Here is a 24,325-nt window from a genome sequence, read left to right on the forward strand (position 1 = left end):
CCGACGCGCTTGCGCAGTGTCAGGACGCGGGCGTTTCTCTCTTTTTTTCGAATCGGTTTTGAGGGGTAGATTCGAGTTACAAAATGGCGGCCTAGAGTGCGCTCCCCGCCGTTTCCCTGGTGGCGTCTGGCTTAGTGGATGTCTCCGCGTCTCGGTGCCGAGCTCACAGACACGCGGCCCCCGGGGGACATGGTGTTGGAGACTCCGGGCTTGCTGGCCACCAAGTCCTCCGAGGCTCTCAGCGGACCGGAAGCGGCCAGTCGCCGCTTGGGCCGCGAGCGCGGCCATCGCCGCGGCGGCCCTGCTCACCGCCGCGCCCACGACCCAGCGAGAGCCGCGGCTGCCGCCGGAGAGGTGCGGGCGAGGCCCGGGCGGCGGGGACGTGCGGGATCGGGGCTGGGCTAGGGGCGGCGGGGACGTGCGGGGCCGGGCCCAGGGCGGCGGGCGACGGGGAGGTGCAGGGTCGGGCTGGGGACTGCGGGCGATGAGGACGTGCGGGGCCGGGCCCGAGATGGCGGGCGGCGGGGACGAGCGGGGCCCGGTCCGGGGCGGCGGGGAGGTGCGGGGCGCGGGTTCCGGTCCGGGGCGGCGGGGACGAGCGGGGCCCGGCCTGGGGCGGCGGGGAGGTGCGGGGTGCGGAGCCCGGCCCGGGGCGGCGAGGAGGTGCGGGGTTCGGGGCCCGGCCCGGGGCGGCGGGGAGGTGCGGGGTGCGGGGCCCGGTCCGGGGCGGCGGGGAGGTGCGGGGCGCGGGGCCCGGCCCGGGGCGGTGGCGAGGGCGGGGCCGGACGCGGCGACGCGGCGGGGCGTTTGTGAGCGGCCGGAGCGGCTCCCGGCGGCCCCGCGGCGGGCGGCGGCCTCCCTCGGGGGCGCCTCCGCCGTGCCCGACCGCGCCTTCCTCCTGCGCTCTCGGCCCGCGACCTCCCGGCCTCCTGAGAAGCGGTGTTGAGATGCGTTTCCTCCGTGGCGTTTCTGCGCGGTCGGCCCCCTGCCCTCGCCTTCCAGCAGGTGCCTCACTGTCCCCGAGGCCCAGCGGCAGGGCGGGTCCGCCCCGGGTGGCGGAGAGCAGGCGGGGCTCAGGCACGCGTGGACGAGGGTCTGCTGTCCCAGACCTGGTCTCGGCTCGCGCGCCCCCGGCCCGGGAGTGCTGCCCTGGCTGGTTCCCCTCCACCCGCGCTCGTTTGCGTACTCGGTCGCAGCGAGCACGTGGGACCCCGAGGTGCCTGGTCCTGCTCCAGGTACTCGACACACAGGTTTATTCCAACCCCCCTTTGTTTCTAAAAAGGAAAGTTTTGTCCCGAGTGACATGCTTTAGTGAATACGGATTTGCTAAACTATCTTTTAAAGTCTGGTGCGTATTGAAACTATCTTCTTTTTTACACTAAGACTTAAAAAGTTTTGGAGAAAAAAAATATATAGCCTCTGTTTCTAACAAAATTCGTTTCTTAAATTATATTTATGAAGCTCTTTTTCTGTTCCAGGCACTGTTCTAAGCTCTTTATCTCATTCAGTGTTCATAATTAACTCTTCCCTGCCCTGTAGATAAAGAAACTGAGGCACAAAAATTACTTACTCAAGAGTTTACAGCTAGAAAATGGCAAAATCATACCCCAGCGTCTTGTATTTTCTCAAATATGTAGTGTCCAAGATCACTGATTAACAACAGATAGAACCTCTATGAGCTGAACAGGTTTGGGGCATTTGTAGAACTTCAGTAGACAGAAACTAAGATCTCTGCCTTCTAGTTATGCTGACTTGATGAGTATGTTAGAAAATGAAAACTCCTTCATTAATTTAGGTTGTTTTACTCTACCAGTTATCTTTTCAGTTGTAGGTATGAGTTAGATATTAAATTTCTACCTTTCCACCCTCAAAACTGGGTATTGAATCAGGGATGTTCTACCACTGAGATGAGATTCCAGCCTTTTTTTTTAAATAATTGAAGACAGGGTCTGGTTAAGTTGCCACATTGGCCTTGAACTTGGAATCTTCCTGCTTCAACCTTCCTACTCTGGGATTACAGGCAAGCACCGGTGCACCCCGCAAAATTTTATTTTAAATTACCTTTTTCATCTCCATCCCTTTTGCCTCATAGTTGGTCTTAACAAACACCATCTTTCCAACTTCTCACCTCTTTCGCCCTCTGGTGGAGAAGTTAATGAATAGGAAAATAGCCCAAAGAATCTGTAGACGGTCTGAATAGTTCAGTAAGGGATTTCATTTATCTGGAAAATTAATAGCAGAAATTGACCAAGTGTTTTTGGGGAGGCATTAAGAAAAGATTCTCAGGTAATGCTGGAGAGCATATACTAAATCTCAAACTTTATGTTTTAAAATCTTGGACTTTAAAATCATTCCATAGTAGAAGAAAAGTATATATAAGAAAAATTTTAAAGATTTAGATGTCCTAAAAACTGAAAGCCCTTGGAGGATTTTGGATTGTCAACCTCTGAATTCTATTCTGTAGGAGTAGGTGATCTGTGAATTTATCTTAATGACTTTGATTTTTTTGGGAGACGTAATCTAGTGGGTTGTGGTGTTGAGCACAGATGAAAGTGGGGAGACTCAGGAAGGAATTAAGGCAAATTTACTCAGCCCTGAAGGTACTAAGAATTAAATGGGAATGTTTCTTTGACCCGGTCAGCTGGTCAATTTGTAAAGGAACCAGTTCCACCCTCAAACAAAATTCTAAGTTTTTTTGCTTCTTCTTGCTGTTGCTTTTTTAACCACAACGAATGTGATGTTAGGACCAGAAAATAATTGCAAATTTAAATGGATGGACACAAGCACACTCTTTGGATAGGTGATTGAGTCCACTGCAGAAATAATACTGTCAGTTCCCCAACTCTTATCCTTTCCCCCAAAGGGTATGGTATTAGAAAAGTTGAGCTGATGATTTGGGTTTTTTTGTTGTTTAGTACACACACACATATATCTTTAGTTGTAGGTGGACATAATACCTTTATTTTATTTTTATGTGGTGCTCAGGCTCAAACCCAGGGCCTCACTCATGCTGGTCAAGTGCTCTACTACTAAGCCACAACCCCAGCCCTGATGATTTGTTTTTGAGGCACTACACATTCTCAGAATGCTGGAGTACATATTAATCATTTTGAATTTGTAAATAATGTCAGCACAGTTACAGTTCAAGGCAGTTAAATATTCAGTCTTGGGAAGCATGTATTTCTATCAAGTGTAGCCTAATGAAAAGTGCTCAGGTTAAGAGCGTTTCCAAAGTTTTAGTAGAATTCTTACCTAAGGATAATTTTAAACTGTAAAAATGCTTTGCACTGTGGCAAGATTGTAAGTCAATTTGCATAAAATAAGTTAAGGTCTTGCTGATTGTACATACAGGACAGTACTTACATATTTTTAAGAATCTACTGATTTTCATTTTAATCTTTCTAAATGGAGTTGGCTGGATGTTAGAAAGAGCACCAGTGTTCCTCAGGAGTCTTTCACTGCCTCTTCCACTAGTCTTTTATTGATTCCGAACACTAGAACCTTGCAACACCATTGTAACATTCTCATTGAAACAGTTTCTGATGGCATTAGGAATTTTTTTTCATGCTAGAGTGAATTTTTTAAATTCTTAATTTTTACGGTTCTTTATAAGAGCTGTATCTTGGTCTAGCAAAGTATAGATTTTTTTTCTGTTTTCTGTAACTTAGGTTCGAAAAAATGGCCAAAAGAATTGCCGAGAAGGAGTTGACAGATAGAAATTGGGACCAAGAAGATGAAGCTGAAGAGGTAATAAAGTTCCCTAAAAACGATTTCTTACTGTACCTATATTCGGTTCATTTGGGGGTTCCTCCTGAAGGCTTATGGTAGAATTAAAGAAGTTGTTTTGAGAACATTCTGAACATGTGAGACTGTGGTGTCTTGTGACTTGTATGCTTTTCCACCAGTGCCTATTCTGAAACGTTCTCAGTAGAAGCACCTTCCTTGCGAATTTCATACACTTGGCAGCGCTCTAAACCCATGATTTTGAGTAAGTCATGTAGTCAGGCCTGAAGAATGACCTGAGTGAGCTGGTCATGAAGCTCAGTGCGAGCTCTTGATAGGAAACGTGGTATGCATCCGCATCTCGGCTGCTGTCCCCTCACGTAGGTTTCAGAAGTTGAGGTTGCCTTACTCTAATGCTTCTCTAGTTCCTGTTCTGATGGTGGAGTGGAGATCCCCAGCAGTTGCATTATTAGTGAGAGAATTTCTAGTCTATAATTTCTCTCCCAGCAAAATGAAAATAGTCTTCCCCTGAATAAATCTCATCACGTTTCTCTTGTGAAAAATAAAATGTAATTGCATTTCTAGTGTCTCACCAGCAGTTGATACTGCTAGGCCAGTTTATTCAGGATATCTGTAGCCAAGTTGTTAGCCTTTCAAGTTTATAGCACAGTGCTAAGAAGAGAAAAAAGTAAAAGAATTTTATAAGAGTGTTTCTAAGTTTATTCTTTGACTAATATCTTCCTTTCTGAATCAATCTTTCCTATTACTAACATTTTTTCCTTTACAAGTAGATATACTCTACTTTTTTAAATTTTTATTTTTTATTTATTAGGCTTAGGGAAACCAAAGTCACACTGTTTTAATGTTTTCACAGGACCTTTAACTCACTTAAGGTTTTTCTGTGTGTGTGGTTTGTTTGGGTACCAGGATTGAACTCAGGGGCACTCAACCGTTGAGCCTTATCCCCAGCTGTTATTTTTTGTTTTACTTAGAGATAGGGTCTTGCTAAGTTGCTTAGCTCCTTGCTTTTACTGAGGCTGGCTTTGAACTCCCTATCCTCCTGCCTTAGCCTCCTGAGCCACTGGGAATACAGGTGTGTGCTACCGTGCCCATCCTATTTGTTTCTGGTGAGATTGAACCCTGGACCTCATGCATGCTAGGCTAGTGCTATACCATTGAGCTACATTGCCAGCCCCTTTTTTAAAATTTTGAGACAGGGTCTTGCTAAATTGCTTAGACTGTCCTTACATTTGTGATCCGTGATCCTTCTGCCTCAGCCTCCCCAGTAGCTCCTATTACAGATGTGTAACACCATACCTGGCTGACTTGGAACTTTTTTCTTTTTTTGGTGCCGAGGAGTAAATCCAGGGGTGCTTAACCACTGAGCCACATCCCCAGCTCTTTTTCATATTTTATTTAGAGACTGAGTCCCACTGAATTGTTAGGGCCTCACCAAGTTGCTGAGGCTGATTGAGGCAATCTTCCTGCCTTGGCCTCCAGAGCCACTGAGATTGGAGGCCTGCACCACCAGCCTGGCACATCTTTTGTTATGGATGCCCCCCCCCCCCAGGTCTAACTACAGTTACATTCAGTGCTATAGAAGATCTAGACTAACTTATAATGGTTTTATTTGACATTAAAATATTCAGAAATGAAAGAACCCCTGCTTGGACAGGTTCTAATGGCATGAGTATGGAAGGATTGCATTAATTTTTTAATTAGGACAAGTGTGGCCAAATGATCCCTTGTGTTGTGGGTATTAGGATCCCTTTAAATTTTGTATGATTTGCAGTAACTATAAATGAGGATTTCTTTACTGGAAATATTTTGCTCCAGCCCTACAGGGTAAAAGAAGAGTTGAAGTAAAGATAAGGATCATTCACAGATTTCAGTTTGCAGACATAGGACTTAACAGCATGTTATGGAACAGCAATAGTCAAATAGAATGCTGCCTGCCTCAGTCACCTTTTGGACAGTGGGCAAGTTGGGCAGAAGTTTCTTTTTTGCAGTCCTGGAGATGGAGCCTAGAGATGCTCTGCCACTGAGCTACATCCCCAGCCCCTCACCTCACTTTGTGTTTTTGTGTGTGTGTGATAGAAAGAGAGAGAGAGACAGTGAGACAGTCAGTGTCTTGCTAAGTTGCCCAGGCTGGACTTGAACCTGTGACCCTCCAGGCAGGACTCTTCTTTAAAATAATGTGTATGTGGGCTCTGGGGTGTAGCTCAATGATAGAGTGCCTGTTTAGCATGCATAAGACCCTGGTTTCAATCTGCAGCACTGCCAAAAAAAAATTTTTTTTAAAGTATTACAAATAAAATTTTATATATATATATATATATGTATAAATTTTTTTTTTTTTTTAAGTTGTGAAGGGACCTTTATTTTATTTGTTTATATGTGGTGCTGAGAATCGAAACCAGTGCCTCACACATGCTAGGCAAGTGCTCTACTACTGAACCATAGCCCAGCCCAAATTTTATTTTTAAAAACCGTAATAGAGTAGATGCAGGCTTCTGGGTTTGAGAATGGGCTGCACTGTCAGCTGTTTGTGATCTTTAAGGTACTTTCCAGTTTTTAGATGATAGCTATATTTCATAAAAGAAACCCTAAATTTTATTCTAAACTTTATCAATAATAATAATATAAATCCAAAATATTTGTAGAATTGACTGAATATTTTTGCACCAATGTTTTGATGGTTTAGTCTTTTTAAAAAAACTCATGGGGTGAGGTTGTTGCTCAGTGGTAGAGCACTTGCCTCGTGTGAGGCACTAGGTTCAGTTCTCAGCACCACATGTAAGTAAATGAATAAAATAAAGGTCTATCAGCATCTAAAAAATATTTTTTAAAAAAGCCATTATATGTATACTCCTTTGAATTGGAATTTGAAGTTTGGATTTGTATATTGTAGAAGATTCATGATTTGCCTAGCTAGAATTGGAATCCACAAGAATCTATATATGTAAGCTATTTTCTTTTAATTATTCAGTCATATTCGTAGTATAAGCTAATGGTTTCACTCTGACATTTCCATATGTATATAGCATGCTTGGATGATATCCACCCTCCTCTCCACCTGCTCTCTTGCCCACCCACCCCTCCCCTTTTACTTTCCCCAACCTTGCCCTTCCCTAACAGTCCATCTTCTCTCCTTTTTGACCTTAATCTTTGTGTTTAATCTGTATACCCCGCAGGTGGGAACGTTCTCCGTGGCCAGTGAGGAGGTCTTGAAGAACAGAGCCATAAAAAAAGCCAAGCGGAGAAATGTTGGATCTGAAGTGAGTGCTCTCTTAACGACTTTGACTTTAAATACTGACTCCTTCTGACTGCAGAGCATTTCCTCCTCTGGGAGCAATCAGAGCAACAAATGGTTTTTTAAAGATGCTTACTCCTTAGTGGGAGAGGGAAGAAAATAATAAATGAAACATCACGCCTTAAAGGAAGCTTGTCCATTTGAGGAAATAAGTAGGGGCAAATCGAAGTTGAGTGACAGCGTGAAGAGGAAAGGCAAGGGCTGCAGTGCAGGAGGCAGGAGATTGGTGTCAGACCGGTGAGGAAGGGAAATGGAATGGTATTTTCAGAGTCTTAACCTTCTGGGACCAAGGTATAGGGAGTAGAACTGTGTCAGTGTGCTTTTATTAAGATGTTTCATATCTGTGCCACAGATGAGGACCGGGCTGTAACTCAGTGGTAGTGCACTTGCCTGCTACCTATGAGACCCTGGGCTGGATTCCTAGCAGTGCAGAAACAGAAGAGTTGTGTGCTCAGTATTCAGCAGTCACCCATTTCAGAATTCCCCCCCAGTGCAGTCTTCACCCTTGACACACTCCAGACTTGCAGGTTATTTCTCTCTCTTTTTTAAATGAAAAGAATAGTCAAGGTATATCAGTGTTCACACTCTGAGAAACAATAAAAGGGGAATCATTACTACAGAAATATTAGGTAGGCATGGTGGCACGTGCTGTAGTCTCAGCTCCTCAGAGGTGGTAGGAGAATCCCCTGAGCCCAGGAGTTCAAGGCCATTGTGGGCGGCACAGTGACACCACTGTCTCAAAAAAAGAAAGTTTATTATTTGTGAAGATTTTGATCATAGGTTTTAATTTGAAAACGTATAAAGGAAGGAAGAAGGAAGTAGTCTGACAGAAGCTTTGGAAAGGCATCAGTAAGAAATTTATAGCTAGAGTTAGCATATTGAATCAAAGTGTTTCATAAATGAGGGTGTGTTTTAAGGGGAAAACAGTTTAAGTTTTTAAGAAATTGTCTTTACCTAGACTATATGGACCATGTAATTCAAGGCAGACAAATGCACTCATGGTGAATCATTCTCACGTGGTTCCATGTAGTCACTAATACATATTTAGAATGTAGTGACTAATAAGTATGCGTCCTTTGCTCCTTTTGCCTGCTCTAGAGTAAACTTATTTCCTAGAACTGTAAAAACCCTTTGATGTGAAACCTGAGGTTACCTAGGGTAGCACTGCCAAGAAAGGAGACAGGGAACCAGCAAGGCTTAGTAAAGGAATGGTGTGCAGGTTTTTTCAGAATGCACCCAGCAATTTGGATTTGGATTTTGTTTGTTGTTGTTTTGTTACCAGGTGTGTTAACCACTGAGTCACATCCCCAGCCCTTTTTTTTTTTCTTTTGAGAGGGCCTTGCTAAACTGCTGAGACTGACTTTGAACTCATAATCCTCCCGCTTCACCTAGTTCACCTGCTTCACCCTCTCAAGTTGCTGGAATTGCAGGCATGCACCACCACGCCCAGCAGGACTTCTGTTTTTAAAATAATTTAAGCTTAAAGATTTTTATTTATTTTTTAATTGATAAATGGAAAATGTATATATTTATGTTGTACAGCATGATGTTTTGAAGTAGCCACTCATTATGGAGTGGCTAAGTTGAGCTAACTGGTATTACCACACTCGCTTCTTTTTTTTTTTTTTAATTTGATAACACTTAAAACTCAGCACGTTAACTGTAGTAAATATATGTCTTGAATTTAGTTATTATATTTTTTGATTCCAGAGTTTTTCTTTTCCTGATCTAATTTCATTATTGCCTTAAAACTGGTGACCAGTTGGCAGTTGTGGGTATGGAGCTGAGTGATGTTTAGTGGTTCTCTCACTGAGAAGATGTAAGGAAAGACGGAATAACTTAATTAAGGAGGAGATGGTTCCGTTTGCAAATGTGGTATTTGAAAATCTTGTGGTACATACAGGTGAAGTTCTCTACAAGACATTGGATACAGAACAGGTGTTAGCAGGATGAGAGGCAGATGGAGTGTTGGGAGTTCTCACCATACAGAGGGTGAAGGCGCCAGAGGAGAGGAGAGGCAGGCAGCGGGAGCACATGGTGAGGAATGGGAAGCAGCAGCTCAGTAGAAGGAGAAGCTGAGGGCAGACGGTCTATCTCAAGGAGAGAGAACCCAACTGTGGAGTGACAAAGGTCAAGAAAGAAAGAATGTAGACCAGGCTAAAACAGCTGAAGGGTAGCGGAAGAGGCAGGGGCCCTGGGACTGTGAAGGGCCGTGAAACATACGTGGATGCTTGAAGTTCAAATTTAATTTGGGTTATGACTTTTAGCCTCTCGTTTTAACCAGAACTTGGATATTAGAAAAATTAGTCATATGATCAGCTGCATGCACAAATGTGACTTTTCCCAAATGGTGAGTTTGCTTATTGGACAGACCTGGGTGCTGGAGGTCCATGCATAAGTAAGATAATCCAAAATATCTCTGTCTTGTGGGATTTAACTTCCTAAATTAACTTCTTAAGTTTAGTAGTGTATTTTTTTTTTCTTCATAAGAACCCTGGAGAAAAATAAATGAGGGAGATTTTTTTTTTCTTCATAAGAACCCTGGAGAAAAATAAATGAGGGAGATTGGGGTGTATCACAATGTTTCAGTGCCCCACAGAGTCTAACTTGGTACTTCTCAATCGGTGCTTTTTGTTTTTTTTTTTATATTTTTTAGTTGTAGATGGACACAATATTTTATTTGTTTTTATGTGGTGCTGAGGATGGAACCCAGTGCCTCACACCTGCGAGGCAAGCACCCTACCACTGAGCCCCAGCCCCACATTGTTTTTACTCTTATCTTCTGAAGGTTGGTTTCTCTGTCTCTTTTCTTTTTTTTTGTTTTTGTTTGGTTTTTTCGTTTTGTTGGTGGTGTTGGTGATGATTTTAGAGCTAATTTACTATCAACAGTTTCTAAAATAGCTATAAATACTATGTAACTTTTAAAGCTAGTGTGTTTCAGTGGTCAGTAAACATCTGAAATTTTGTAGAGGTGATTGAAACTTGTATTTTTAGAAATATATGCAGAGCTGGGGAGATGATAGCTCAGTGGGTAGAGTGCTTGCCTTGCAAGCACAAGGCCCTGGGTTCAATCCCCAGCAGCGCAAAAAAAAAAAAAAAAGGAAAGAAATATACGTAGTAGTATTTAGGCTTACTGGCCTATTGAGAGTGAAGAGGTTCTGGTTGAAGTGATTTTTAAGCTTCCTTAAGTTAAGTTGCTTTGGAAAAGTACATGGAGAATCTTTCCTTTAGATTCAGTTGTATTGGGAGTGTTTTAATTTATCATTCTAAAACTGAGTGGGAGGTACCTGAGTTTATTGCATGAGTTTCTATTATCTTTTATAAACACAAGACTTTTTTTTTCTATTATAAATAACTTTATTTCAACTAGAAGGTACAGTCTTCTGAGTTTCATAGTTTAAAAAGCTACAATCACATCATGTTGAAACTACATAAAATAACAGTGCTGTAAATGGAACCACTTGTCTTTGACCACACATTTCTGCACAGCCCTTTTGGAATCTGCACAAAGAAATATCTTCTCCCTTTGCTCTAATTAGTTGTTCTTGTACGTGAGTTGCTTTCTGTTCCAGTATATCCAGTGGTGAATTAATAAGGCCAGCCTCGCAGCCAGAGGTAGCTGCAAGCATAAGGAGATGGGCCATATCTGCCATGGTCTCTCCCAGTCCAGTGGAATAGGAAGTGCTCTGAGCCATGCTCCTACAAAACTAGAAACCGTAGTGACCTGGAGACGACTCTCCCAAACGGTGTCACTCCATTTCTGCTGAAACTCTTAGCCAGGCTTTGAGGTCTGGTCCTAACCGACAGAAACAGATACAGTAGTAAAAGTAGACTAAGGAACTGCAAATGTTTCCAATGTCAACTCTCTTAGTCGTGCTCCATATAGAACAAAAATCACATGAAAGGAAAAGAAAGACAAAAAAGTAGATATGACGTTTCAAAACTCTGGTTACCTTACGTGATAATGAACTTCATTTAGAAGCCATGATAATGAACTTTGTTTAGAAGCCGCATTTGGTTTCACTACCAAATATAATACTAAATTGACAGCAGTTACAGAAACAGAACAGATGCACAACCACATCAAGTGTGTTTCCATTATTGAGAAGTTCCCCAGAATACTGATGGAATGAAGATGCTTAGGAGAATAGAAAATATGCATAAAAGATGGGTTTAGAGTAGTCTCTTGATTTCTGTCTCTCTCATGGTTTTTTTTTTTTTTTTTTTTTTTTTTTTTGTTTGTTTGTTTTGTTTTGTTTTTTTGTGACTAACTCTTCTGCCTGCGGAGGGGAAGGGAAGGCACTGTCTCCTACTGTCGGGTGCGACTGGCTGCCATGACCTTCAAACAGGGCGCAGGCCACAGGACATTTTTTAAAATGTTTTAACTGTAAATGCTGACTGTCCTTTCTGCCTGCCTGAGGATGCCAGCTTTGGATTGCCAAGCCTTCAAATACAGTCTTTCCGTGCAGTACTAGTTATGCAACCAGGTTTTCATGTAGTACTGATTGCCTCTGGAAGCTAGGGCTAAGCTGTCAAGATGAGATTGTCACTTCCTTGCTTATTTGGAGATAGAAGGGGCCCTTACCTAACAAGTGTTCTCTGCTTATATTGCAGTCCGACAGTGGAGGAGCCTTCAAAGGTTTTAAAGGCTTGGTTGTGCCTTCTGGAGGCGGAGGGTTTTCTGGATTTGGTAGTAGCCCTGGAGGGAAGCCTCTGGAAGGACTGTCAAATGGAAACGGCACTAGTGCCCCTCCCTTCACTGGTTCAAGGGCAGCAGCAGAGCCCAAAGCAACCTTTGGTGAGTAGGACCCCATCCCCAACCACCTCATGTGAATGGAATCTAGGAGAAATAACTTTGTAAGGATGTTTCTCTCATACTAACCCTGGGTCATCTGTAAGAAGAAATAGTAATAATGACAGAGACGGAACTTAGGGAGATTTTGCCTATGTATACAGTAGGTAGATAGGCAGCACACATTTTCAAGCTAAAACGGACCTGGATTCTGTGCTTAGGTCTGCCAGTTACAAACTGTATGACTTTGGTAAAGTTCCTTAACCTGTGACCTTCAGAATTGACCTAAGAGGTCTGGGGTTGTAGCTCAGTGGTAGAGCACTTGCTTAGCATGGCTGAGGCCCTGGGTTCCTTCCCTAACACAGCCAAAAAAAAAAAGAATTGACCTCAGACTCAAAGGTGGAAAGGAAATGCTTCATAGACCTTCTATGAAGGTGTGCCTGTCCATTAATTCATTATGGACATGTGTACCAAGGAGTTTGTGTGCTTCTCACCACAGCGGTTGCTGGGAATTCCCATGACGCTGTCCCTGGTCGCACCCTCCCAGGCCATGTTTGAACAGAATGTATTAATTGCCTGATTTTGTTTTGAGGGAGCTAGTCAAGAACTCTTGGGATTCACACAAAGAACAGGATCATGGAATGATTCTACTGGTTGTATTTTATTTAGCTAATTATTCTGAAAGTTTATATACTGTTTGATTTTTATCAAACAGAATATACTCGGTACTTTGTTAGTGTGAACTACCTTAATATATGTTTTTGCCAACAACTTTGGGAATTAAAAATCTTTCACTAACAATATTTCTGCCAGTTCTGTTTGAAATAAACATCATTTTGAAGGAAAAAATTTTACTTCAGAAATGTAGAGGCTTAGTGTAAGCATACGATGAATACTGCTCTTTACCATCACCATACCCAGGTCCTAAGTGTATACCTCTCGAACACACCTTGTTGGACTGTAACAAAAAATAGGGTACAGTTAAAGCAAACAAAACAGAATAGTGTAAAAGTCCAGATGACTTCCAAATAAATTGTTCAAACTTTAATTTCCTATAGGTTCTTTTGTTACAAATGGCCCTGCTGCCTTGGTGGATAAAAAGATTCCAGATCCCAAAACCAATGGCAACGGTCAGCAGCCCTCATCCTCCGGCCTTGCTTCAAGCACAGCCTGTGCAGGGAGCACCTACCACAAACAGCTGGCTGCTTTGAACTGCTCGGTTCGGGACTGGATAGTGAAGCATGTGAACACAAATCCCCTGTGTGACCTGACACCCATCTTTAAGGACTATGAGAACTACCTAGCCACCATTGAGCAGCAGCACGAGAACAGTGGTGGCGGAAGCTCTGGAAGCGAAACGAACAGGCTGTCAGTTGACGCGCAGCCCCCTTCCCTGTTTGGGTCCACAAAACTACAACAAGAGTCAACATTTTTATTTCATGGCAACAAAACCGAGGACACCTCTGAGAAGAAGATAGAGGTTGTGTTGGAAAAGAAGACCGACACAGCACCAGAAGCAGCGAGTGTCTCATTTAATTTTGGCAAGAAAATTGATAGCTCCGTTTTGGGCTCATTAAGCTCTGGTCCTTCAACTGGATTTTCATTTTCCCCTGGAAACTCCAGTTTATTTGGCAAAGATATTACCCAGAGTAAACCAGTTTCTTCACCATTTTCTGCTAAAACATTGGAGGGTCAAACAGAAGGTGGCAGTAATGAATGCAAAGGTAAATTTTAAAATTATCATTGTAAGTTTTTTATTTGTGTAAATTTTGTATTTAGTGGGAAAGCATAGGTTTGGATCTGGGTGGTTGTCACATTGTGACTCCATCATATCCTGCTTGTGTTACCCTGGATAAAGTTGATTATTCCTTACTTGTAAAATGAAGTGGAACCTATTTTTAGGGTTATTGTAAGGATTAAAAGTATCAAATGGGACTCAGCAGTAGCTCAGTGGTAGAGTGCTTGTTTGGCATGCATGAGGCCCTGGATTCCATCCCCAGTGTCCCCCCCCAACCCCCCACCCAAGATACACACGCACGCACGCACACACATAAAGTGAAGAATACATATAGCCAGGTATGGTGGCACACACCTGTAATCTCAGCAGCTCTGGTGACTGAGGCAGGAGGATCACAAGTTCAAAGCCAGCCTCAGCAATTTATTGAGGTTCTAAGCAACTTAGCAAGACCCTGTCTCAAAATAAAAAAATACAAAATAAACGGACTGAGCATGAGGCACCCTGGTACCGAAAGAAAAAAAACATGTAGCATTAATGACTTTGAAAAGTGTCGGACACATGGCTCTGTGTGTAAGGAGCTGACTTTTCATAGCACAGGCAGTGAGCCAACAAGTGGTCCCTGCAGGTCAGGGGCTGAAGTTCTGTGTGTACCACCCATGCCACAGACCAGGCAGAAAGCCAGAGCCTTAGTCCCTCCACTCGCTCTGCTCTTGGCTCGTTAATAAGTTAAGGTGTCTTAACACCTCAGGGCTTGGTGGCGCTGAGTCTGAGGATGTGCTAGCAGTTAAGCACGCACTTTGCAAGAGGAAAGCTGTGCTTTCTAATTTACCTGAAGTGTTGCGCTTTTCTACCTGTCACTAGACTCCCAGTATTGTTCCTTCTGAACACTGCCTTCCAAGTACTCCTTGGGGTGCCAGGAGAGCGTAAGGGACTGGACTACCCCTGGCGAGTCTTTAAGCCCAGCCGAGAGGCTCCTGGTCCTGAAGCAGCTGCAGGAGCACAGAGATGTTTCTTTTCAGGACGGGAATTGCACCCAGGGGCACTCTGCCCCCTAGCTACACCTTCAGCGTGCCCTGCTCCCTTTTCTTTTTTAAATTTTGAGACTGGGTCTGCCTAATTTGCTGAGGCTGGCCTCAAACTTGAGATAACCTGCCTCTGCCTCCTAAGTCAATGGGAAATGATGTTGAATTTGAATCGAGTCCCAGTCCCTGCAGGCTGCCCCTCAGAGGCACTTGTTACTTACCTCGTGATTATCACATTCTTTTATCAGACTTGAAGGCTTGTTCAAACAACAGATACCTGGTCTTGCCTCCAGAACCCAGCTCCAGAGTTCTGGATCTGGATTTTTCAAAAATCTTCCTAAGAGATCCTGAGACCCCTCAAGTAGCATCTTAAAATCTCTACCTTATGGCCTAAGTTTGTGAGCTCCAGAACCCATTTTCTTAGGCAGAATTGCCTTTTTTGTTTTGTTTTGTTTTTCTTGGTACCAGGATTTGAACTCAGGGACACTTGACTACATCCCTAGCCCTATTTTGTATTTTTATTTAGAGACAGAGTCTCACTGAGTTGCCTAGTGCCTTGCTTTTGCTGAGACTTTGAACTCGGGATCCTCCTGCCTCAGCGTCCCAAGTTTTTTTATTGGTGCTTTATAGTTATACATATTGATGGGATTTGTTGTTACATATTTGTGCATGCACACAGTACAGAGTTGCTTTTTGATTTAGCAAGTTTTATCGCAGTTGCCTTTCTCTTCCAGAGGACCCTTTCTATTTAAACAGTCTTAGATCCCTGGAGGTTGAGTGCTGTGGTGAATGAAAGTGCCCTTCTGGCGCATCAGCCAGGGACCTGTGGTAGAAGAGCAGTGAGCTTCTGGCAGTTCAGACAAAGCCTGACTTTCTTATGCTTCTCTTTGGAGCAATTTCTCTGACAAACTTGCTCTATAAAAAATTTTACCTGTCCTATCATTGGCCATTGCTGACATGGTTATTCCTTGGATTACTGTGAATCTGGTTCAAGAGCATTTGGAGATGAAAGTGTTAGAGGATTAGCTGAGATTTCAGTTCTCCAGTAGATAACCTGAATATGAATAGTTGAATGTTGACTGATTATTTTTCTGTACATGTCATAAGCATGAACTGTTTTTGTTCTAGGACTTTCTACAAATTAGGAGTTACTTTAGAGAAATATGTTCTCACTAAAAATTATTTTTTTTCACACAATAATTAAAATTTAGCAGTAGCCTCCCCCCTCCAGAAACACAAAGCAAAACAAAAAAATAAGATGTGTGTTTCAGTCTCTGTATTGGCTTGCATGGAATATTCTAGGTTGAGGTTTAAGATGGTCAGTAGCAGGCTTCTGCGGCTTTTCTAGTCCTTGGTCTGAGTCTGACTGAGTTGTCCTTTTCTACAAGGTGGAGATGAAGAGGAGAGTGATGAGCCTCCCAAGGTGGTGGTTACTGAAGTGAAGGAGGAAGATGCTTTCTACTCCACCAAGTACGGGATGACCGCGCGGAACTGGCTTTGGAGTCCTGGGGGCTGTGGGTTAGCTTGTCCTCATCCAAGCCTGAGCTCTCACTGAGCAACTCTGAACTAGGAACAAGGAGAATTCCTGGCCTGTTTTAAAACAAGCCAGGTCTAGAGATTTCCTGCCGAGCACATCGTTCCCTGTTTTAGAGACAGACTTCTACATGATCTTCCCCCTGCCCCTCGTCTTCCTTCCTTTTTCTCCATCCTTCTCCTCCCTCCTCCTCTCCTCTCCTCATGAAGACAGTTGGCTTAGTCACTGACCCCAGGTTTGGTTTTGCTTCTGCTCCTTCTCTGGAAGCGGCCCTGACCCCATCCTGGTTTTTCTGGATTTGCTCACAGACAAAATTTTCATAGTGACCCACCACCCGCTTCTGTTAAGGGTATATGAGAACTTTGTCCTCTGGTAATAAGGCTATTACTGGGTTTTGGTAACAAAAAAGTTACAATAATGAGTCTGAGTTTTCCATTTAACAAATCACCACATCCTCTGAAATTCTCAAGTGTTTATTTTCAAGAATTTTTAAGGGGTGAACAATTACTTTGGCTTATTTTTAGTTTTTTGGGGTTTTTTGTACTGGGGATTGAACCCAGAAACTACATCTGGGTCAATCTAACCACTGAGCGACATCCCCAGCCCTTTTTTTATATTTATTTTGAGACAGGGCCTCGGTAAGTTGCTGAGGCTGGCTTTGAACTTGTGATCCTTCTGCCTCAGCCTCCCGGGCTGTTGGGATTATAGGTGTGTGCCACCACACCCAGCTTATCTTTAGTTTTAATTGCATGGTGACATAAAGGAGTGAACCCTGACTTTCTTTTCTAAGGAGAATAAATCAAATGAGCAGACTGTGGTTTTTTTTTTTATTAATACCCAAAGGGTGCAGATGACAGGGGAAGCTAGGGTGACATTTCATTGCTCTGTCGTTGGGGCCTGCCTGAGAATGTTTCCTGATTTACCTCAGCATCTTGGGAGATCAAAACTGAAGGAGCCCTAAAGAAAATTTGGAAAAATAAGAAATACGGAAAAAGATAGGGTAGGGGTGATGAAGGACAGTTGGTTTGTCCCGTGTCTGGTCCTTAGAGGACCAGCTCAGCTCTTGAGCTCAGGGTTGGAGGTGCAGATCAAGGAGCCATGGGGGTGTCTAGGTGAGATTTTACTGACTTGAGAAAAGATGGTTTTAGGAAGTGTTATTAAACATTTTATGGGGGTCTAGAGATGTGGCTCAGTGGTAGAGTGCCTGCAAGGCCCTAGGATCCGTCCCTAGCGCTGCAGAACATAGACAGGAATTTTATGGGATTCTAGAATGTCCAAGTAGATTTTCTTCTTCTAATTTTTTTTACCCAGACCTGGTTGTTTTGGATCAACAAAATTATCCTCTGCTCTCAATTAATACAGACTTTTCCACACAAGTGTCAGTAGTGATTATTAGAAAACTCTGACTTGTCACTAAGTACCTGGTTTTACTTGTTGTCTTTCCATAGGTGTAAACTGTTTTACAAGAAAGACAACGAATTTAAAGAGAAGGGTGTGGGTACCCTGCATTTAAAACCTACAGTGAGCCGGAAGACGCAGCTCTTGGTGCGGGCTGATACCAATCTAGGTGAGTGCTTCTTTCAGGTGGCACTACATCGTCACAGTCGCATAGTGTGTAAAGCCTGTTCCTTGCTGATCTCAGTCCCTGAGGTTTAGGGAATGGAAGAGCTCATTCAGGCTGAATCGTACTGTGTTTACTCATTATTGACTTAGTTTTTAGTACTAGGAAAACAGTGTGTAAGGAAATGGAGACGTGTTAGAAACGAACCAAAAAGTTAACAGTCTCATTTGTCTTTGTGTACGAGGTGGCTGAGGAGCTAGGGAGAAGTTGGGGAGTTAATAAGCACCCAAGGAAACTGACCTTCTGGAGGAGGCCTCCTTGTAGACCAGAGCACACTGTCCACACCACCCACCCACCCTCAAAACAGAGCGGGAGTGGCCACAGGTTGTGTCATGGAAAGAAACTTCTGGGAAGCAGTTTTCTTTTCCTGTGGCCTGAATTATTGTCATAATATCACTATAATGTCACTGTTGCCCAGTAGGCTGTGCTGGCCGCTGATAGATGTTGTCTTGTGTGGGTCAGTGGTGAAGACCCCTGCCGGCACGCTCTTCCTTCAGTCCATGCGTGCACAGTGTCACGGGGCTGCAGTTGAGCCACGTGGTTGCCTCTGAGAGATGTGGGCGTGAGGAGCCTTGGGCAGCGGGCAACCAGTCCCACCAGAGACCTCTCAATTCTGTCTGGGACACTCCTGGTATCTGTGAGGGAACCAGTGCTTATTTTTGTGACATTCTTGATGGCTCCAGTTTTGGATCCACCCAGTATAAGCTGCTTCAGTGTCTTGTGCTTACTAGCCTGTGTGGAACCCTCCCGTGGAGCCCTCGTTAATATGGCTTTGATGTGTATTTTCCTTTGTTTTAATGCAGGCAATATATTGTTGAATGTTTTGATTCCACCCAATATGCCATGTACCCGAACAGGGAAAAATAACGTACTTATTGTCTGCATTCCAAACCCGCCACTCGACGAGAAGAGCGCCACCGTCCCTGTCACCATGTTGATTCGGGTGAAAACTAGCGAGGATGCAGATGAGTTGCACAGAATTTTACTGGAGAAAAAGGGTGCCTGAGGGCGAAGTCGGAGGAGGAATTGCCAGGTCGCTGCTGCCGTCTCTCCTTCAACTTAGTCAGTTTTCTTTTCTTTGACCTTCTAAGGACTTCTGGATAACTTAAAACTGTCGTGGGGAAGATTAAGGCCAATAAAACCTTTCAATGTTTTATTTCAATGTCAAGGAACTGTATTCTCCCTTCTTAAGAACTGACAACTGTGCAAAATACATTCAAATGAAATTTTTTGGAAGTTTTTTTTAATGTTCATTTGTTTATTAAACTAACCGTTCGTGATTTCTTAATGGACTGCAGTCAGGGTATGGATTACCTTTCCCAAAGGCTTTTCTGATCCATGAGTTTCGGGGTCGCTGCCAGCACTGGCAAGGCTTCCCAACAGCAGAAGCAGCAGCCTGGAAGAAACCTGCCGGTGTGGTTCTTACCTGTGGGCGCGACCGGTGTGTGAGACCAGCACTCTACCAAATGAACCATGCCGCCATGCTGTGATAGATGTTTGCCTTTTGCTCTGGTGTATGTTTTATTTTCAGACTGCCATGTGGCTGCTGAGTGTTCACTGTCAGTACATCATCAGCTTATGATTTGCAAACATTAGCCTTTAACCCTGTGGGCTGCTTTACTGCAATTCAGGAACTGCATTTCCATTTTAAAAGGAAGCAGGTTGCTCGGGGAGGAGTTCTTGGTTTTTGCATATCTGGTTTTGTAGTTTTTATTCATGAGGTGCTATTATTTGTTTACCCCACAGAGACAAGATAGAAGGGGATTATTGCCAGGAATGGATTTTAAAAGCACAAATTTGGTAGCTTATCATTTCTAGACCATGGACATCAAACCCTTAGGGAAAAAGTGAAGTCAAGTGCCCTGGGAAAGAAAAATGTGTACATAGCCACTGCACCTTAGGTGAGCCTGCAGAGGTAGAGTAACAGATGAAACTACATAAGAGGAGCTGGGATTCCCTGGGAAAGGTGGGCTTAAGGTAGTGGAAAAGGAAACCATGTGTGGACGTAAGAATAAAATATTCAGTGTGTCCTTTTGGAGCAGTGGTTATGCACAAGAATATCCACGTCCCTTCTCCAGAGCTGTCAGGTAGCTCTAACTTGCTTTGAAGACTGGGCATGTGCATTACGTGCAAGACTTAAGGTCTAGATTCCCACTTTGATTCTTTGTTCAAGTGCCAGCTGATGCTGTTTCAGGGCTCAGGGTCACTGCCCACTGTATATTCTCATCTTCAGTATGTAATGTGTCTGACAGAGTAATCAAAGTTATGTGTGGGTGCTTTTAGAAACTAGTCTTCAGGTGTGAAGTTTGGGGTACCTTGGATGAGACAGCTGCTCTTGAGCCCCTGCGGTAAGGAGATCATGAGATTATTGCCCATTACTAAGCGGTTTTCTGATTCCATTGGGAGACTGGCTTAGTGGGTGGCTTTGAATAAATACATGCAGAGAAGTGTGTTGTGCTGTTAGGGATGCGGTTCAACTTTTACTGTATTGTGCAACCTAGGGAGGAAGTGGCAGTTAGTTTTGCATTTACCTTTAGAATCGAGAATGCTCGGGGCTGGGGAGATAGCTCAGTTGGTAGAGTGCTTACCTCGCAAGCACAAGGACCTGGGTTCAATCCCCAGCACCGCAAAAAAAAAAAGAGAGAATGCTCAAGAGTTTTTGTTAAAGGTGATTTATGGTAAGCCAGTGGTTGACACTGTTGAATAGGGCAGGCACCCTGCCGTGTTCATATTAAGTTTATCCAGCTTTCTGAAAACAAGAGGAAATAGGAGAACAAATTTCAGGATGTGACAGCTGAGCTTCACCTGCTCCCCTGGCACCAGCCGGCATGGTAGCTTGCAGGCTGCAGAGGAACGAAGCAGTGTCTGCGAGGCGGTATGGGGCGAGCTCTGCACGTGCATGGATGTGTACAAAGATGGCGTGACAGCTTGCGTGGCCCGACCTCCCTTGGAACCTGGCTGGTTCCTGAACTAGTGGATGCGTGTGGCTTTTTTTTTTTTTTTTTTTTTTTTCCTAACATTCCCAGCAAATTTTTGCTGCTAAGACTATCGCTATTAAAGTGAGAATTACAGGGAAAAATGATACGTATACCAAGACTCAAAATGTGATATTTTCTTAAAAATTTTTATGCTGTAGGATCTTGTTGGACCCACTTAGTGTATACATATAAATGAACCTGAGTATGAGTGGATTTTATGGTAAAATCCAACACCTTATATATTGCTTGGGGGAAGGGGCCCCTGGAGGGCTTACCCATTTTTTTCTCCATTGTTAGTAATTAATTCTATCCTGTGGGTTATTTTAGTCTGATTTTTTTTTTTTTTAATGTTAGAAGTTAGACTTTAGAATGTTCAGTATAGACTGAAAGTTTCCATCTTTAGTTTGAAAACCTGTAACTTGCATCTCATGTGAGGCTCATGTATATGTGTGCACACATACACATACATGTTTTTTAAATTCTAAGTCAGATTTCATCTTGATCTCATTCTGGAAGTGGGAACTTTAAGAGAAACATTTTCTGTAATAGCTGCAGAGGACAGCAACATGTCAAGACTGGTCTTTTCTTTCAGTCCTGCACTGAGCACAGGCCTCTGTTCCTGGCCAGTGGCAGTCATGGTAAGGACTAAGGACTCTCTGTTTGATGCAGACACAACTGTAAGGGACATGCAAAACTTCTTAGCAGTCAAATTGATAAATTGTTTGCTTTTTATTTTATGCTCTGTATCCCGTGGCCTTTTTTTCACCCCAAAGTAATGGGTCCTTGCCATTCCCCTTAAGCAAACGCGGGTGTTGTGTTGCCTGTTGTACTAGAACCACACTGGAAACACTGGTTTTAAAAGAACTTGAGTGTTTTACCTGGGAGGCCAGATCTGACTGTGGACTGATTTTCTCGAAGAGAATTACTGTTTTTACAGTTTGAATTATAAACCATATTCTATGCTGCATGCCAAAAAAAAAAAAATTGCCTGTTCTTGGAGAGAGAATAATCCCTCTTAGCATTAGAATTCAAAACAGGTTTCACCAAGAGCCTTCCAGTGTGTGCTGGAGGTCAGCAGGTCTGGTCCTTGGCGTCCTCAGTTACTCTCACATCTCTGCAGAGCCAGTGCAGGGGCCGCGCATTGGAATGCTCTGCAGACTGGCTCTCTCAAACCCGAGTCTTCTCAAAGTGGACACTTCAAGGGAAATATGGCTTGCTCTGTCCTGTGCAGAGGACAGCAACGTGTCAAGACTGGTCTTTCCCTCCAGTCCTGCACTGAGCACAGGCCTGTGTTCCTGGCCAGTGGCAATCATGGTAAGGACTAAGGACTCTCCGTTTGATGCAGACATGACTGTAAGGGACATACAAAACTTCTTAGCAATCAAATGGATAAATTGTTTGCTTTTTACTTTGAATAGGAAATTGTTTTCTAAGACTAAAATACTTGAATTGTCAAACAATCTCAGTTTGTATTAGTTTTGAATGATCCCATTGAGGAAGTGTTAATCCATGAAATGTGAATAAATGGAAAGTAAAAGTCACAGTGTTTGACACTTTTTATGTTCCTCCTTGGTGCACTTGGTACGGATACAAGTCAGGCAGAACAGAGGGAAAGGTATCACAGTAGCTGCAGGAGCCTCCCAGACCACGTGAGCAGCAGGGAGTTTAGTGTAATCTAGAGACCAGTGTTGCCAGACCTCGGTGTGGGACAAGGCCAACTCCAAGTCATTCAAGTCTTGGGTTTGTGTTGTGCTTTAAAAAACAAGAATGGAAATAGCAGATCCTTAACTGGTGACCTGTGGGCATGGTGCTGGGGTTCTATCTTCTGGCAGCCTCAAAGCAAACCATTGTTTTTCCTTGCAGAGGAAACAGGCTGGGGCCTCGCTCCATGCCAGAGTGCCTGCTTCACATGTGGGAGGCCCTGGACTCAATCCCCAACACTACAGAAACAAAAAAGGATCAAGAAAAACATCTTGAATTAATGTAACTTAAAATTTAGGGTGATTTTAAAAACATATTAATGTTAAATCCTACAACTAACAGTCTTAGAGTCATGTGTATGCTTTTGAAGACTCGTAAGTAATTCAGCATTTATTTGGAAGGTGTGTCCTTGTTTAAAAAATATATATTGAAAGGAGAGACTCCATCAGGTTGCTTTTCCTGAACTGCCGAGATGGTATTAAGGGAACTGACTGCAAGGCAGGGTCATGCCCCAGCCCCCACTGCTGGAGGTGCTCAGCTCATGGCTGGCCCACCACAGGTTTTCCACATGTGGCCCTGGGGCCAGCACCACCTAGGAACTTGCCAGAAATGTAGACCCTTGGGCTCCAACCCAGGCTGACTGAACCAGAATCTCAGGCAAGGCCCAATCATCACTTTAAATTGCATGTCATTCACAACAAAATCCACCCTCTTGGAAGTACTCGGAGCAGTGGCTTTAGCCCAGGGTGGCACGGCCAGCATCACTGCTTTCAAAGCATCTTACTACCAGCGTTCGGTTTGAACAGCTGGTCCTGATGCGAAGCTGAGTTTGGCAACCCCTGCGCACGCACGCTCCCTCCCTGAGACTCGCGCTCAGGCGGTCCACGAGCTGCCTCCTGGCACATTCTGGAGGGAACCAGCAGTAATTATCAGTGGCCAGGAGCTGTCAGCCTTGGTACGGAACCTTGTCTCTCTCCAGCGTCACTGCCCAGGCAGGCGAGTGGTAGTCCACGTTTCCCTTGAGGAAACCCACGCCCTGGCTTTGCGGCCAGCCTCGGTGATGTGGCGTGTCCAGGTGTCATCCCCGTGACTCCTCCCAGCATGCCCTTGAACACACGTATGCCCATTAAATGACTAAATTGGTTTCTGAAATTAGCTAAAGTCTTGAGCAAAATTGTTTATTCAAAATATAATCAAAATTATTTCAAACCTAGTTGTTTTACTAAGTCAGATTTCAAGATGAAAGACCCTTCATCCACACCCAGAAAGAAGTCTTGTTAACCTGTCGCTTACACAGAGGCCAAGGCAGGAGGCAGGTCAGTGACGCTGTGAAGGAGACCCCTGGACCCGTCTTCAGTCACGGGACTGCCTTGCTCCTGTGAACTTCCCAGCTGTTGGTCATTTTAGCAGCCAGGTGCAAGAGTCCACCTTCGCTGGCGTGGACTTGCCCTTTTCATTTTCTTCCCGGTACCAGGTTCTCCAGGGAGCATTTGCTGCAAGGTGAGAGTGTGGCCCCAGCTCAAACTACCAGTCAAGAGAGAAGCCCTGCATATCTTCAGGAGCCATCCAGGTGGCGACTTTTCAAAGGCGACTAACAAGCAGGATTTGATCCTGGTGGCCAGTCCACCTCCCTCCTGCTGCCGCCTTGCAGTCGGCCCTTGGGGATGCCACATCAGAAACCTTCCAGTCGTGTTTCTAAGGCAGAGGTCTAGACCTTCCTTTATTCCTAAATGTTTCTCAGACCCTTTCTCCATCCCTCCTTTCCATTCTGTAGCTCTTTGCAGTCTTTTGGGCCTTATTTATGCCCAGCACCCTGTGACAAGGAGTTCATCTGGCTGTGCTAAAAACCCGTTGCCTGGAAGGTGGCTCGGGAGCCTTTCTGCCTAGGAGGAACACCAAGCAG

The 24,325-nt window shown here is 44.1% G+C and overlaps 1 protein-coding gene and 1 pseudogene across 1 annotated transcript; one reads left to right on the forward strand and one right to left on the reverse strand.

Moving 5' to 3' along the window:
- The first annotated feature begins 7 nt into the window (after window positions 1-7).
- On the forward strand, window positions 8-22,262 carry Nup50 (nucleoporin 50). Its single transcript, XM_047550757.1, has 8 exons — window positions 8-354; window positions 3,669-3,747; window positions 6,918-7,001; window positions 11,651-11,834; window positions 12,887-13,552; window positions 15,977-16,058; window positions 17,571-17,689; window positions 18,547-22,262. Exons 2-8 carry the CDS (start codon window positions 3,679-3,681, stop codon window positions 18,747-18,749), a joined length of 1,407 nt encoding a protein of 468 aa, XP_047406713.1. The 5' UTR covers window positions 8-354; window positions 3,669-3,678; the 3' UTR covers window positions 18,750-22,262.
- Window positions 10,572-11,242, reverse strand: LOC124983461 (phosphatidylinositol-glycan biosynthesis class F protein-like; annotated as a pseudogene).
- Window positions 22,263-24,325: the final 2,063 nt, after the last annotated feature.

Source organism: Sciurus carolinensis, chromosome 4 (assembly GCF_902686445.1).
Source record: "Sciurus carolinensis chromosome 4, mSciCar1.2, whole genome shotgun sequence".
Lineage (NCBI taxonomy): Eukaryota > Metazoa > Chordata > Mammalia > Rodentia > Sciuridae > Sciurus > Sciurus carolinensis.